At 36.5% G+C, this 16,556-nt stretch overlaps 1 protein-coding gene and 1 long non-coding RNA gene across 2 annotated transcripts in view; both read left to right on the top strand.

The window, feature by feature from the left end:
• Window positions 1-16,556, top strand: part of LOC117153014 (basement membrane-specific heparan sulfate proteoglycan core protein-like) — a 328,715-nt gene that overhangs the window by 46,050 nt on the left and 266,109 nt on the right. Inside the window, exons 16-20 of the mRNA XM_033326552.1 lie at window positions 3,375-3,641; window positions 4,114-4,350; window positions 4,651-4,917; window positions 7,546-7,785; window positions 8,086-8,352. Of these exons, the coding sequence (XP_033182443.1) occupies window positions 3,375-3,641; window positions 4,114-4,350; window positions 4,651-4,917; window positions 7,546-7,785; window positions 8,086-8,352 (1,278 nt within the window). The remainder of the gene's footprint in view (window positions 1-3,374; window positions 3,642-4,113; window positions 4,351-4,650; window positions 4,918-7,545; window positions 7,786-8,085; window positions 8,353-16,556) is intronic.
• Window positions 9,664-10,316, top strand: LOC113157423. Its single transcript, XR_003298468.1, has 4 exons — window positions 9,664-9,681; window positions 9,757-9,824; window positions 10,129-10,179; window positions 10,298-10,316. It is a non-coding gene; the product is annotated as an uncharacterized LOC113157423 (long non-coding RNA).

The following is a 16,556-nucleotide window of genomic DNA, read 5'->3' on the forward strand; positions in this document are numbered from 1 at the left end:
CACTTTAAAACTTCACATAAGTAGGAAGATTATGTGATGTTCATATACGTATATAATTTGAAAGTTCAGGTGAAACAGTATGACTGAAATACTAAGTTGATATTTGTAAGTAGCAGTTACAAACCTCTGATTCAAAGACAAGATAACACATTTGTGCAGTGGACAGGAAGTGTAAACGTGTCAGCAATGTGCTGTGGTCAAAGTCGTGGTCGTTTGGGTTTAGTGTAAAAAGGAAGGAAGAACAGACAGGCTACACTTTATTCTGATGTATTTATGTGAGATGTTACTTCTCTCTCTTTGTTATTTCTCAGCAGCAGAGTGACAGTGTCAGTGCTGGATGTGAAGATGAAGAACACTTTGTTCTGTGTCCTGTTGTTATTCTGTGAGTACATCAGTGACTTTCTTATAATATGACTTTAAAGAGGAAAATGTTTTCATGCTTACTTTAATTAACATGGTCGTTATGTTGAAATCATGTTGGTTGCTGGTTTGGCTTCATTCAGAGTGAAGGGCTTTGTTAAATCCACTACTGCAGTAGTTATTTTACACAGTTTATTGTCTAAGATACAGTATAATACAGTATTATTATGTATATAGATTTTGAATTTTAAGTGTAATGCTTGTTTAATATGATTTTGACTTTGAGGTCTGATGAGGTTTGAATCTGTCTTTTAGTTCTGACTACAAACGTCAATGGAAACAATGGAGGTGAGTTGAAAATTTGAACAGTGTTGTATGTTTGTATATGGAGGTTAAATGCTGCATTGACCCACAGGACAGAGTCATATTTATTAGTTTATTTTATTAATTCATCGGATCGTATAAACAGAGCAAGATGATGAAGCAGAGAGTGAGAAGGACGTACCAACCTCAGGTACAGACAATTACAACAGTCGTCGATTATAAAGAGCGTGTCCTGTCAGTAATTGTTAAATTAATTAGACTCTTACTTTGAACAGAGCTGTAATATGACTGTGTCTGTTTTGATATTCTCCTTAGAGACTTTAAAAGTTACTGGTTAATCGTGTTGTCTAACATTGAGTGAGTCACTGTGATTGTTACAAAGCTTGTTTGTTAATTTATTTAGTCTATTTCAGTGAATGTAGGAGTAGATTTGTGTGATTACAAAACATGTGGAACCAAAGAAATTAAACCTGCTAATTTCAAGCAAACATGATTGATGACGTGAGACATGTTTGTTTCTCCTGTGTCATAAAAACATGTCAATACATGTTTGATGACAGCTCTGTTAGTATTATTTACTTGTTTTATTGTTTCTGTGACCTCAGTAGATCGTCTGCCTAAAGCCACTCTGACAGCAGACAGTACGACCATACCAGCAGGAGGCAGTGTGACACTGAGCTGCTCTGTGCTGCAGGAATCTGCTGATTTCAAATACGACTGGTTCAGACGCTCCTCAGACTCTTCTGAAGTTCAGACTTTAAGTGTCAGTGAATCAGCCAGAATCAAAGTCTCACAAGGAGGAAATTACAGCTGCAGAGGAGTGAGGGGAACAGAGACTGATTCAGAAACAGCTGAAAGTGATCCAATCACCATTCAGGAAACTGGTGAGTTTCCAAAGTGGAAGAAAACAAACAGACAGGTTTCAGAGCTTGAAATGAAAGAATGTTGCAGAAACACCAACTCTCATACACAGTAAGTACAGGTCATGTAGGAGGAGGACACAGTGAAGAGACACAGTACCTCCACTTATATTACCTGAGAGTCTGGGGACCAGAACACCACAGGTGTGAGATCATATCATGTGTAGAGAAGATGTGCAGTTTGAAGTCATTAAGTAAAAATGTGTAATTTTAGAGGTTCATCAGATCATTTCTCTTTTGACAAACACTTAAAACTGAAAAGTCCCACAGACATGAACACCACACGAAGTTTAAAATACTCTGAAATGTGGAACATATTTGTTTATCGAGATGAAAAAAACCTGTGACATTGAGAACAGCTTCATGTCCAAATCTCTTCTTACTTGAACTTAGTGTAAAAAAAGTTCTGCATTTGTACAAATAACTGAACAATTTTTTCTAAACCTGCTATCAACTGTGAACACTAAAGCACTTTTATCTCATGTTTGCTGCCACTCATAACAAATTCAAAAGATTGAATCTAGTTGATTTTTATCAATAACTTAAAGCTCTTGTTGTTTTAGTGTTTGTGTTAAAGCTTCTATTAAAAAATTAGAGCTGAAAAGTTTTCAAACCTGATTTTGTTTTTTATTGTGTATGTTTGAAAAGTTTCCATCAGGCCCACTGTGACTCTGGATCCCAACTGGTCTCTGATCTACACTGGTGAAACAATCACTGTCAGATGTTGGATCCAGAACCATGAACGTACTCAGTGGAATTTTCAAACCTGCTGATACAAACGTTTGTTTAAGAGAAGAGAAAGAACACAGCTCTGTTCTGAGTCTTCTCTTATACATCTTATACACAAACAGCACTGAGAACAGTGAACACTGAAGGAGCCACTGATAACCATGAATGTCACTGTACAGTATTTATGACTTTAAAGTTATTTCCATCTGAATAGTTTACATGTTTTGTCATATTTTATGAACAGATAAACCTAAAGCCAAACTTACAACAACAATCATACCAGTAGGAGGCGGAGTGACACTGAGCTGCTCTGTGGACGACTCTGATGGTTGGAAATATGACTGGTTCAGACGAACCTCAAACTCTAATGAAGCTCAGGTTGTTGGTGAAGAAAACAGAGATATCAGAGTCTCACAAGGAGGAATCTACAGGTGCAGAGGAAGAAGAGGAAAACCAGTTTACTACACTGATTACAGTGATGAGGTCACTGTTGAGATAACTGGTGAGTTTGATTATTACATTACATTAGAATATGTATTTATCTGTTATTACTATTGTGGAGTCTCTGTGACACAACACTGGTCTCAGATCTTCAGTGGAGAGAAGATCACTGTCAGATGTGAGATCCAGGGAGGTGGAGACACTGAGTGGGATTATGAATGGAAAACACCTCAGTCAACTTCACATCAGACACATGTTAATTACTGGACTCTCAGTGTTTCTGAGTCCAGCAGTGGAAACTACATGTGTAGGGGCAGAAACAGAAGAGACTCCTATTCTTCAACACAGTGGAGTAAAACTCTACTTTATTTGTATTTTTGATCTTATATTTTATACTTCCTTTTTAATTATTTTAAACGTACTTTAACCTTAAACTTTCCTCCTTCTTCATCTGTTTACAGAATGTCTTATGTTAAATGATCATTTTAATCTGTGTATCCACACAGATAAAGAACAGACTGTCTTTTACTTTCAATTATTTTTTTTAGTTCCTCTATTCATAATTTTTTAGTGTTGCATGTTTGTTTTTGTTGGTTTCAGGTGCTGTTTTGACCCTTGAGCCCAACTGGTCCAGTTTTTTTACTGGAGAGTCTGTGACCTTCATATGTGACATGAAGGAAGGAAAAGACACTGAGTGGGAATACAGATGGAATAAAGATGGTGGAGAATTTGTTCAGTACAATTCACATAAACGCTTCACGCTACACCGTCTATCTACAGTCTCCAGGGGTCAATACCAGTGCTCTGGTTTCCACAGCAGCTCAAATCATATAAAAACCAGTAACATCATCTCTTTAACTGTATCAGGTGAGTCATTAATGTTTGATCACCATGTTTACTTTGACCATTATTCTTAAGCCCTGTTCATATATTTGGTCTGTTTGTGTGAATATCTACAATTTACATATGTTTTATTCTTACTGTGTAAAAATGTTTAGCCTATTTTAAAACTTTCACCAGGTTCACTGTATTTTTGGTTTTTTTAATTTTTTCCTCAATATTCCTGGTTTTAGTTGTTCACACAGCTCAGAGACACTTTAATCCAACAATACTTTATCATGGGAAATGAAATAAAAACACTGAGCAACTGAACATGTTTAAACTCATCAAGAATCTCATATAATTATTTGTGGTCATTTATGAAAACCAAATAAGCAAACAAAGGACAAAACAAACCCAAGTAAAATCAATACCTACTTCACATTTCATCTCATTTCTGAGTAGTTTCCATTTGAATAATTTACATGTTACATTACAATTTGTGATTTTATATCAACAGATAAACCCAAAGCCAAAGTGACAGCAGGTCCAACAATCATACCAGCAGGAGGCAGAGTGACACTGAGCTGCTCTGTGGACGAGTCTGAGGGCTGGAAATACTGGTTCAGACGTTACTCAGGGTCTTGGTCATCTTGGAACAGAGTTTCAGAAGGAGGCGTCTATTACTGCACAGGAGGAAGAGGAAACCCAGTTTACTACACAGAGAACAGTAATGAAGTTACTATTATGAAAACAGGTGATATTATTTTTCTATTACTGTATTAAATAGTGATTCTCATCAGAATAAGACCTGAAAATAGATTTTTGTAGATTTTAGGTGGGATGGTCTTTGTGTTTTTAGTGGACAGATGTCAAAGAGTGAGAGTCAGAGTTATCAGATGATACTTTCTCCTCCACTTGTTCTCCACAAAACTTCATGATAAAAGTTCATAAATGAGTCAAACTCTCATTTGACATCTTATAAATCTGTGAATTATTGTTTATTGATTTGCTGATACAGTAGATATTAGATAGAAAACTGTTTCCATGTCAACAGTTTCCATCAGGCCCACTGTGACTCTGGATCCCAACTGGTCTCTGATCTACACTGGTGAAACAATCACTGTCAGATGTTGGATCCAGAACCATGAACGTACTCAGTGGACGTATGAATGGAGACCAACAAACCTGAACACATATCCAACACAAAGTGAATACAGGATCTACAGAGCTGCTGAGTCCCACAGTGGAGACTACAGTTGTCGGGGCAGAGGAGACTATTTGTTAACAAAGTGGAGCAGAGTCATCAAACTGACTGTGTCACGTAAGTAGGACAGTCGGTAATTCATACAGAAAAAGTGATGTTTGAATGAGTTTACAGTTATTTACTCTAAATAGAAGAACAGGAAACATGTCTCATGTTCTGTTTTCATCACCACCTTCTCTCTGAGTTCACCACACTGATCACTAAGGGTAGAAAAAGTGTTTGTATCTGTTGGTTCTGGTTCGTTGCTGCTAAAGAGAGAACCAGAAGGCAGCACGTGGAGCTCAGAGTGTCAGGATGAAGCTGTCAGACAGGATGGACTGTACTTTGTAAACCAGCTGCTTCCTCTGGAGGTCAGACAGGCTGCTTAATGGAGTCCCAGTGATTTTATTACTAACTTTAACCATTTTATGAACTTTCCTGTTTAACACTTGTCGTAAAAATGTTTCCTCTCCCTCTAAATCAGGGGTGTCAAACGTACGGCCCGCAGGATAAATCTGAAAGTAAAAAAATGCAACGAGACATGAACTAGAATTTCTAAAAAATAAACAATTTCTAAATTGTCCGCTAGGGTGTTTTAGACGTGGAGTAGCTGAAAGTAGAAGAACAAAAAACAATTCCCAGCTAATGTTCAGTGATTACTACGATTCATCTACTTACTTTTGTACTCACCTTCACATCCTGATTAACCAAAATGTCTTTTCAAAAAGGAGAAAAGTGGACACCTTCCTATTTATTAACAGAGGAGAACGGGAAACCTGTGTGCTGTGTGTTTGCAACACGTGTCGGTGTTCAAGGAATATAACATGTAATATATAATACTATATTCATATATTATAAAATTTAATACGGCGCCACTATGAGACTCAGCATAACGAAAAATACAACAGCCTGCAAGGACATAAATGAATCCTTGCTGTAATAGTAGTTAAAATGGTGCAATTTAATCTTCACTCCAAAAGAGTTTGGTCTTAAATTTTATGTATGTATTTTTTGTGTGTGTTTCATGTATAAATATTATATTTACAGGCCAGGTGATTACTTTCTTTCGTATACATTTTAAATGGCCACCACTGAGGTTTGTAAGATGTGGGAAGTCAATTTAAGTTTTGAGAATTATTACACATGTGGAAAATGAAGTAAAAATAATTCTTATATTATGATAAGTTAATTTAATGTTAAAGTGTAATAGACTACCATATTTTTCAGATCTTAATACCTGTGACTCTTGTGTTTTGTGCCTTTTGTACGATCACTGTGATCTCTTGTAATGCACACATGTAAATGATAAACTGAAGCAAATTGCACGTTTTTCTTGAGAAATCGGACTTTCTTCTTAACATATTTTGTAAAAGGATAGTTCATTAAATAAAGAAAATTTTCTATTTTTATTGTAATTCTTTCCTCTAAAACAAAGGGGAAAATACGATGTTATTATTATTTATAACTATGATGAGCTGTGCTTTGACTTTAATGGTCTGGCTCACTTGACATTAGATTACGCTGTATGGGCCCCTGAACTAAAATGAGTTTGAAATCCCTGCTCTAAATATTGTAAAATATTAGCAGACTTCAAGGAAGAACTCAGTGTATAGAAACCATCTCAGTTTAATACGTACATGCCGGCATGGAAGAAAAAACACCAAAATCATGTAAATGTCTTCTGCTCTAACCCTCTCTAACCCTCATACTTCACAGCCCCCCCACATAACATTCCTGAGGAACTAAGTATATGTGTACTACAAGGAAAACATACATATCTCTACACATAGGTTGAGACCATTAATTTTCACTACAGGTCTGTGTGTATCACTTGTTACAACCCTGAGACCCAGAACCCATCTCCTACTCATGTCCTTTCTATGAACCTTGTTCTGTTTTAGTATCTCTTGTCTTCTTTTATACTGAAGTTGTTCTTTTCTCCAACACACTGAGCGAGTCAAACCAACAGATACAAGAAAATGTAAGAACACGTTGAATGAAAGCTCTGTAGATCAGTGTCATCAGAGTTCTGTCAACATGAAACTCATTCAGCCTTCATACACTAAAAAGTCGTTGTTGACTTTTCTTGCACAGCATGTTTGTATTTAGCTCAAATGACAGTTTATTGTCAGTGATGGTGTCCAGGTATTTAAAGGACTCCACTGTTTCTACAGTCTGGACATTTATTACAGTGCTGATAGAACCTGGAGCATTACGTCTAAAATCAATTCACATGTCTTAGTTTAAGTTCCATTTAACTCAGGGAAGGATTCAGAGCAGCATTTAATAAAACTGATCCAGCACAGAACCATGAGACGACTCGTCATTGTTCAGCAGGTTGATTATCACTGTGTCGTCTGTAAACTTCAAGATGTGACGATTTTCAAACCTGCTGATACAAACGTTTGTTTAAGAGAAGAGAGAGAACACAGCTCTGTTCTGAGTCCTCTCTTATACATCTTATACACAAACAGCACTGAGAACAGTGAACACTGTAGGAGCCACTGATAACCATAAATGTCACTGTAGAGAAATAAGAGAAGCAGCAGGTGTCATACAGATACTGTGGACTGCAGGTTTGTTCATTAGATTGTTTCATGTTTAATAGCAGCAGCAAATGAATTAGTCAATATAGTGAAGTCAATGAAATGTGGGGAAAGTCTTGTTCTAACATTTCTATGTTTGTTTTTACATTGAACTAAACAGCAAATAGACCCAGAGCCTCACTGAGAGCAGACAGTGAAGTCATACCAGCAGGAGGCAGAGTGACACTGAGCTGCTCTGTGGACGAGTCTGAGGGCTGGAAATACTGGTTCAGACATAACTCAGGGTCTTGGTCATCAGAGAACAGAGTTTCAGAAGGAGGCGTCTATTACTGCACAGGAGAAAGAGGAAACCCAGTTTACTACACAGAGAACAGTAATGAAGTTACTATTAATAAAACAGGTGATATTATTTTTCTATTACTGTATTAATTAGTGATTCTCATCAGAATAAGACCTGAAAATAGATGTTTGTACATTTTAGGTGGGATGGTCTTTGTGTTTTTAGTGGACAGATGTCAAAGAGTGAGAGTCAGAGTTATCAGATGATACTTTCTCCTCCACTTGTTCTCCACAAAACTTCATGATAAAAGTTCATAAATGAGTCAAACTCTCATTTGACATCTTATAAATCTTTGAAATATTGTTTATTGATTTGCTGATACAGTAGATATTAGATAGAAAACTGTTTCCATGTCAACAGTTTCCATCAGGCCCACTGTGACTCTGGATCCCAACTGGTCTCTGATCTACACTGGTGAAACAATCACTGTCAGATGTTGGATCCAGAACCATGAACGTACTCAGTGGACGTATGAATGGAGACCAACAAACCTGAACACATATCCAACACAAAGTGAATACAGGATCTACAGAGCTGCTGAGTCCCACAGTGGAGACTACAGTTGTTGGGGCAGAGGAGACTATTTGTTAACAGAGTGGAGCAGAGTCATCAAACTGACTGTGTCACGTAAGTAGAACAATGAAGAAAATAATGAAAATTATCTATAATTTAATTTAAAACTTCTCTTCATGTTTACTACAAGAATAAAGATAAATTTAATGGGGTTTTTTTGTGTGGAAGGTTCTGACTCTCTGTCATTATGTGGTTTGGTTTTGGCTCATGAGGTAGATCAGATAGCTCTGATCATAGATCACTGTTAAACACTTTTTCTGGACTCAAGTCCAGAATCTCAGACTCCAGTTGCCACAGAGCACTGAACTTCGAGAGAGTTTTTATTTACTGAGGTTAAATAAATCTGAATAAAAATCTGTTGAGTAATGCATAATGCTGGTTAATCAATCCAATCATCATTTCATAAGTATTTAATCTAATAATATAATCTTTATTAAAACATAGATAAAAATTATGCAGATCAGTGATAATTTTAAAGATTTGTGCATTCATGATACAATGAGTTCAGCCATATTTATTTTTAGTTTCATTAGTTCATTTACAGAACATTACTCAGATTTATGAAGACACTAATGCTTTTTTATGTCTTTCTTCTAATATGAATAGAAACTAAACCAGAAGCTGAACTGAACGCAGACAAAAAAGTCATTCCAGTAGGGGGCAGTGTGACTCTGAGCTGCTCTGTGAATCCATCATCTGGTTGGAAATATTACTGGTACAGAGGAGATCAATCCTCTGAACTCCTGATCAGACACGATGATGTTTTCAAGTCAAATGGACAAATCAGTGTCTCACAGGGAGGACAGTATTGGTGCAGAGGAGGAAGAGGAGAACCAGTTTACTACTCCCAGTACAGTCAGTCAGTTCAGGTTAACTCAACAGGTAAGTTTGACAACACGTGTCACCACAGAATCAGGTCAGGTAAGTTTGAGCAGGATTAAAATGATGTACTGCATACATCGTCTTATTTCATGGATTTCTGTTCACATACAGTATGTTATTTCATTTAATTTACTGAAGATGGTTTATTTAAACTGTGGAGTTTTGTCAAATTTACAGTATCTGACACTCAGTTTTGACAGAACAGTCCCATATAAGTAAAGACTTCCTTAATATTTCATATTTACAGTCGTCTCAGCAAAACAGGAAGGTCCTTCATTTCTTCTGTTGTTGATCGTTGGAGCGGTTTGCGGAATAATACTCATCGTTCTCCTGCTCCTGTTTTGTCGCTTCAGACACTCCAATGGTGAGTTTTTATATTTCTGATATTAGATCTTTACTTCGTACTTACTGTTGAAATATTCAAAATCACAGTTATATTCTGATCTTATGACATAAAAGTTAACAACAAACGTCTTTTGTTACAGATTCATGTTTTATCAGGTCAGTACACGTTCTTTTCTCATCTTAAATTTAACAGCTGTACTTTTTACCTCCACTAATCACATTTCTTTTTAGGCCAGTTCAGTCAGAGAGCAGTGGGGGCTCCACTACACATCACGAGGTCAACCAGAGTGAAAACCATGGTCTGCATTTAAACTGTATTATAGAAATAAATAATTAAGCAGCAGCATGTAATGCAGTCACATGCAGAGGCTGATGCAGAGCACAGCTGGGATCAAGTAGTAGCATCAAGTAGATGAAACACAACAAAACCTATATTATTATAGCCCAGATTATGATTAATTAAATATAAAAAATCAATGCATTATCTTTGCACTTATTGTTTTTAAAACCTTTAAAACCAACACATAGCTTTCATAAGTGATATTGGTTTGTTACATTGGAACATAGATGATTACTGTAATCTAACTGTATTATTTCCTGTAGTTGAGGCTTGTATCTATGAATCAATGAACGACTGTGAAAATGCTGGAAATGGTACAGTAACAATGATTTTTATAGCCAAGTTTAAAATGTCTTTACTGTAATTATTTAAAACAAACAAAAAAAAAAAAAATAAAATAAATATAAATAAATTATAATCTGTATATTTCAGATGAATCTGATGATGTCACATATTCGCTCATTGAACTTAAAACCTTTGGAAAGAAGGGTGAGTGCTACAAATACACTCCTCTCCAAAAGTATTGGAACAGTGAGGATAGTTCCTTTATTTTTCATGTGATGAAAGTATTAGAAAAGGTGACAGGTGTGTTTTGTTGCCTGGATGTGTCCAATTACATTACATTATTGTTATTCAAACAATAAATAGCAGTAGTAAAGAGAGACCCTAACAACAACCTCCAGAGGGCAGAAGTGAAGGTACCACAATCTACTGTTCACAGAAGACTATATTAGGTAACAGAGGCTACATCAGACGATGCAAACCACTAATTAGAAAGAAGAAAAGTAAGACCAGGCTGGACTTTGCCAAAAAGTACAGAAATGAGGCTCAGATATTTAAGGACAAAGTTTTATAGACTGACGAGACAAAGAAAAAAAAACAAAATGATGGAAAGTCTGAAGTTTGGAGAAAAAGATCAACTCATGATCCGAAACATACAAGTTCATCTGAGCATGTTACCTGCTAAACAACAGGGGTTATCTTCTAATTTTAATATCTGTTCCAAATGTAAACACCTGGAAATAAAAGCTGAAATCTTGATCTTTTATCTCAAACCCAAATGTTAAAATAAAGGATCTGTCCTCACTGTTCCAATAATTTTGGGGGTTCTGTATATGCAAGAAATATAACTAGATACTTTGACATGTCTTAAAAAGTCATTTATTATGTTTTTTCTTTATTGATATATGTGATTGTCTTAACAGGGAAGCAGCATAAACCAGAGGAGAGCTCAATTTACTCTGATGTCAAAATAAAAACTGCAGGTACAGTCTCAGTACTCAGTTTGTGAAATGTGTCACATGGTTAAATATAAATATGGGTCAACATGCAGTTAATGATTCTGAGTCACCATGGATTGTTACATACACATAATACCATGACATGTTACCAGAGTAGGAAATGGTCAAGTTTTACACATATCTAGAGCCTTTTAAGTACTGAATGCCTTTTTACATTCTGCATATTTCCATGTTCTTGCAGATTCAGATTCTTTCATCACTAAACAAACCAATGTTGACATGTTGTTTCTGTTTCAGACGACAGTCTGGTGTATGCCAACATCGACAGACACAATAAAGGAAAAGGCAAAAAAAATCAAGGTTGGTAAAGTCTGCATCTATCTGTAAACATCATGTTGGACACTGTGTTTTTTTGCGTTCAGAATTGATAAAATAGTAGTTGTTTGTATTTATACTGTATGTTTTACCTTTATTTCTTACTGAGTGTCTTTTTTATTAATATAAGTCTTTTTTTTTTGTAGAATCAGTTTTTCTGTCCTTTGGGCCAATTCAGTTACATTTTGCTTCTTAATCGTGTCAAAAATGTCTTTTATCTGCTTTTATCCAAAGTGACTTACAAGTCAGTACAGGGGTAGGCAGGTTAATCGTGAGGAGGTCATGCTTAAGGAACCCTACTTGTGATAGGCCACAGATGGGATTTGACCCCCAGTCTTCCATATGGAAGGCAGTGATGTTACCGCTACACTAACGAGTGACCACAAAAATCAGACAAAGAGGCAGCAAAGTGAGTTTTAAAGTGATGTTAGGTTTATTGGCAAAAAAGGGTCCGAGAATATACCGAGACACATCTGTATAAATGTCTAATAAACTGACTTTTGTCACCCTATAAATACACAACTAGTTGCTCAGTACGCCTCAGAGTTTAATTTTTAATTTCATGTCTTGTTCCAACCAATTCCCCTCTCATCTGCCATCTGCATGGGTCTGAACTTCTGGTGACTTGAAGCTAAGCCCAATTATTTTATCGCCTGTAGGCTTGATCTTTTTTGAACTAAGGTCACATATACACAAGTGCGCCACCTATTGGACACTTTCACAACCATACAACGACAGAAACACACGCTCTAACTGGGAAATCCCCTCTCTCATTACTGAAAAGAAGACTCAGATTGACCTCTCTTTAACCTGCACAGCACACATTTCCTGCAGTACACAGCAGGACTCAAAGGGCAGATCTGAGTGATTATTCCAGATCTTTATAAGTAAGGAACATTTCCCACAGACACTTGTTTGTTTTTCTTACAATAAAACATATTGGAGATATTAATCTGACTACTTGTCAGTTTAGTGTCTTATTGTTTGTTTGTAATGTCATAATTATGACATTACAAATAAACAATAACAAATAACAAACAACGACAGATGAACCTGTTTATTAATTAAAAATAATTAAATGACTTACAACTCAAAATTGTGGATTTCTACCAGGTCTGTACAGAAAACAAAACAAAACAAAGAAGGTTCACTGATTAATTTGTCATTTGTCAGATTCACAAAACACATCATCATGCTTGAGCACATAGTATTATGGTGTACATAATATAGAATTTTAGCACCAAACACTGGGTATAAACAACCCTGTTAATTATTTATGCTCCGTTTTTGTATTATTTTCAGTTGTTTAGTTATTCAGTATTTGATTTTGTAGGGTTTACCAAAAACAGCTAAAATGATCATTTTAAGGTACAATATTAGTTTTAGTACAGAACTGATGAAGCCTTGTGATGTGCAGCTTTAAAGTAAGAATCCTGATTTCCCAAGGACTCAAATTACTCTGCCACACAAATGTGTAACCAGGTTTCTAATCAGCTTTTTACAAGAGTGCATGTGCAGGACAAAGGCTGCAGACACTCACCACTCTACTACTATCAGCTGAGGAGTTTGGCTGGATCAAAGGAGAGATCATTACACTGAGTGATGCAATTTAATTTACAAATAGAGTCTGCAAAGAACCCAACTAAAACTGAAACAAACACAAAGTTCCCTGTAGATGCCTAAATAAGTAACTTTTCACTGTGTATTATTTATTAGGACAGGTTACGCTGTAGGAAGGAGCACTGTGACTGTTTGTCTCTCACAGTACTTTCAGTCGCCCCACATGTATTTCTTGATACACATATTAAGAAAGACAGAGACAGAAGGAAAAAGTGATCAGGAAGCAGCTTTTCTGTCTCCATATAGTTAAAATCTGTGAAAACATGATTTCAAAATCAGCTCAGGGCAGAGGAGGAATCAGATTAATCTTTCACTGCATGTATACTGGATTTCCAGTAACCAGCTTTCTTGAGTACAGGTAAACTCGTTCCAGGTTATTTTGAGAAACCTGATTTCTCTTAATAACCTGGTTAACTATGTCCATGTAAACATGCTGTTGAGTGACTGTATTTAACTGGTTAACTGGTTAATATGGTTGGTAAAAAAAAAACACATGTACATCTCAAATTTCTTTTCTTTTTATTCTATAATTTCTTATTAGTCTGATGAACAAACCAATGCTAACATGTTGTTTCTGTTTCAGATGACAGTCTGGTGTATGCCCAGGTCGACAGAGACAAAAAAGGAAAAACCAAGAAAAACAAAGGTTGGTAAAGTCTGTATTTATCTGTAGCAGCTGTCCAACAACCATCTTGGACACGCTGAACATGTGTATTTATAAAGTAGTAGTTTTATGTAATTAACTACTGTAAATCTTTCATATTTATTACTGGCTTTTTTGTTAATGCATGTTCATTTTGTAGAAACATATTGGTGACAAATATCTGACTACCTGTCAGTTCAGTATATTATCATAGTTAATTATGTCGGTGAAGATTCTCAGTCGTCCAGGTGAAGTTATCTGGACGTTGAGTCATGGCAACTGGACTTCCTTCAGTTAGTTGAAACGTTTCGCTACTCATCCAAGTAGCTTCTTCAGTCTGAAGATAGTTGGTTAGAGGCCGCAAATTTATGCTTTAGTGTTGATTTGCACATGCAGGGCTTCCCTCACCCCTCTCTCAAACCACTTGTCCTCTTTGTCCAATATTTGAACGTCACAGTCCTTAAATGAGTGTCCTTTATCCTTAAGATGAAGGTACACAGCTGATTCAAGACCTGAGGTGTTACTCCTCCTGTGCTGTGCCATCCTCCTGTGTAGCGGCTGTTTGGTTTCTCCAATGTACAGTTCAGGGCATTCCTCACTGCATTGGACCGCATACACTATATTGCTCATCTTGTGTTTTGGAGTCCGATCTTTGGGATGTACAATGCCAATGAACACTCCCTCTCTCAACAGAGGTGGAGGACTTAGACACAACCTGTCTTCTATTTATCATGCTGCCCTTTCATCTATCCCCAAAAAGGCCAGAACCAGTTCACACCTGCACCAGGTTGGACACACTTAACGACCCATTTAGGTGTTACGAGGGGGTGGGCAGAGGTGTGATCATTACATCCTTCACATCTCCCCCATCCTTTGTTTCACCTAACGAGCCTATTCAGGGCAAGGGGTGGAGTGAAACCAGCCTTGGAGCATAAATTTGCGGCCTCTAACCAACTATCTTCAGACTGAAGAAGCTACTTAGATGAGCAGTGAAACGTTTCAACTAACTAAAGGAAGTCCAGTTGCCGTGACTCAACTTCCAGACATAGTTAATTATGACTTTACAAACAAATGTTTTAATCAAATCACTTCTGGTCACAGGAAAATCTTCTGCTGCAGCGACAGATGAACCTGTTTATTCCCAAGTCAAACCTGGAACGTCTTTTGGTAATAATGCTGCCATGTAGCTTATGGTGATGATTTATTTGATAAATAATTAAATGAGTTATAACTCATAATAATGTCAGAAAGCATGGTTCCATCTCTGATAACTCCATGTTGTTTCTGTGTTTTTTATCAGGCCTGTAAGGAAAACAAACCAAAGACAAATGATTGACAGTATTTAATAAAACCACTGTGAGCATCTCTGCTAGAAAACATGACAACATGCTCAGTAGTTTGTCCTGTAATGTGTTAATAAATGACACAACAGAACACATCATCACACATGCTCATAAGATTATGATGTACATATTCTGTTATTTCAGCACAAAGCACAGATTGCTGGATGTTCCAAACAGCAGCTAAATGATCATTTAGTTGTACAGTAGGACAGAGGTGACGGTGCAGAGAGAAGCTTTTTCACACACGTTTACTGTGTATATGTAGTTTGATCTACTACATATCCTGCTGATATATGTACAGTATGTAACTATGTATTTTCTATTTGTATTTTTACCTTTTTACACATATTTCCAGTAGTAAGTTGTTTTTAAATGCTTTATGTACTAAACACATCCCTCAGTCTTTTCCCTCTGACACTATCAACCTGAAAAACCTGAACAAATACTGAGAAGTGTGTTCATGGTGAGATCCCACTAGGTGTGGATGTAGGGAAAGTGTTGTTTAATCTAGAGGAGATCAGCAGAGATTAGACGTGAAGCACAGCAGGGTTTTTCATGTCCCCACATGAGGTTGAAAATCTGTGTTTTCCATCAGTTCTTCACATACAGGATGTTATGTCAACTGTTCATCTCTCAGTGGCTTCACTTAGTTTGTTCCTGACTCTGCTGTTTTCTTGTGGTGTTTAAGTTTTAAAAATCCGATTTCTTCATCTACTTCCTCATTAAAAACAGCACCACCAAAGATAGTTACACTGAAAAGCAGTTTTTAATTCTTGCTCTGTTCTAACTCCGCTCTTCATGCAGTATGTGTGTCAGATATGAGACATTCATTGTGTGTGTGTAAGTGATTGAATGATTCACTGTAATCTGGATCCAGTCACAATAAAAACCTGATTATTTTTATTTTATCAATATTTATTTGTATATATTCTTTACAATGTTTCAAGATGATCTATGTCCATGTATTCCTTGATGTAAACGATGCATTAGAGCAGTTTGACCCATTTCAAGTTTCACTGTGTTTCACTTCAGTCTAGTTTCAGAGAGATTCTTTAGTCAGTCTGCTTGAAAAGCACAAACATGTTTCACTGAGTTTCTCTGTACTTTAAGCTTCATTTCATTTGCTGACAATTGGAACCAGTTTAGTTCCAAATGTCCTTTTTCTAAAAATGAAATTTACTAAATCTATTCTAATACTTTAAATGCTTCAGTCACAGTTAGTACTAATTAGGGTTGTGATGATACTGGAATTTCTCATTTTCATACAATAGGTTCATTTAAAAAACATTGATATTCATCTTTGATACCTCTCCTTCTTCTTGCTCCCTTTAGGTTTCGCCACAGCCAATCATTTGTCTCCATCTCACTCTGTTCTCTGATTGGTCCTCTGTCACACCGACCATGTCCATGAACCTCCTCTTTGGTCTTTCTCTTCTCCTCCTTTCTGGCAGCTCCATCCTCATCATTCT

This window comes from Anabas testudineus, chromosome 18, assembly GCF_900324465.2.
Source record: "Anabas testudineus chromosome 18, fAnaTes1.2, whole genome shotgun sequence".
Lineage (NCBI taxonomy): Eukaryota > Metazoa > Chordata > Actinopteri > Anabantiformes > Anabantidae > Anabas > Anabas testudineus.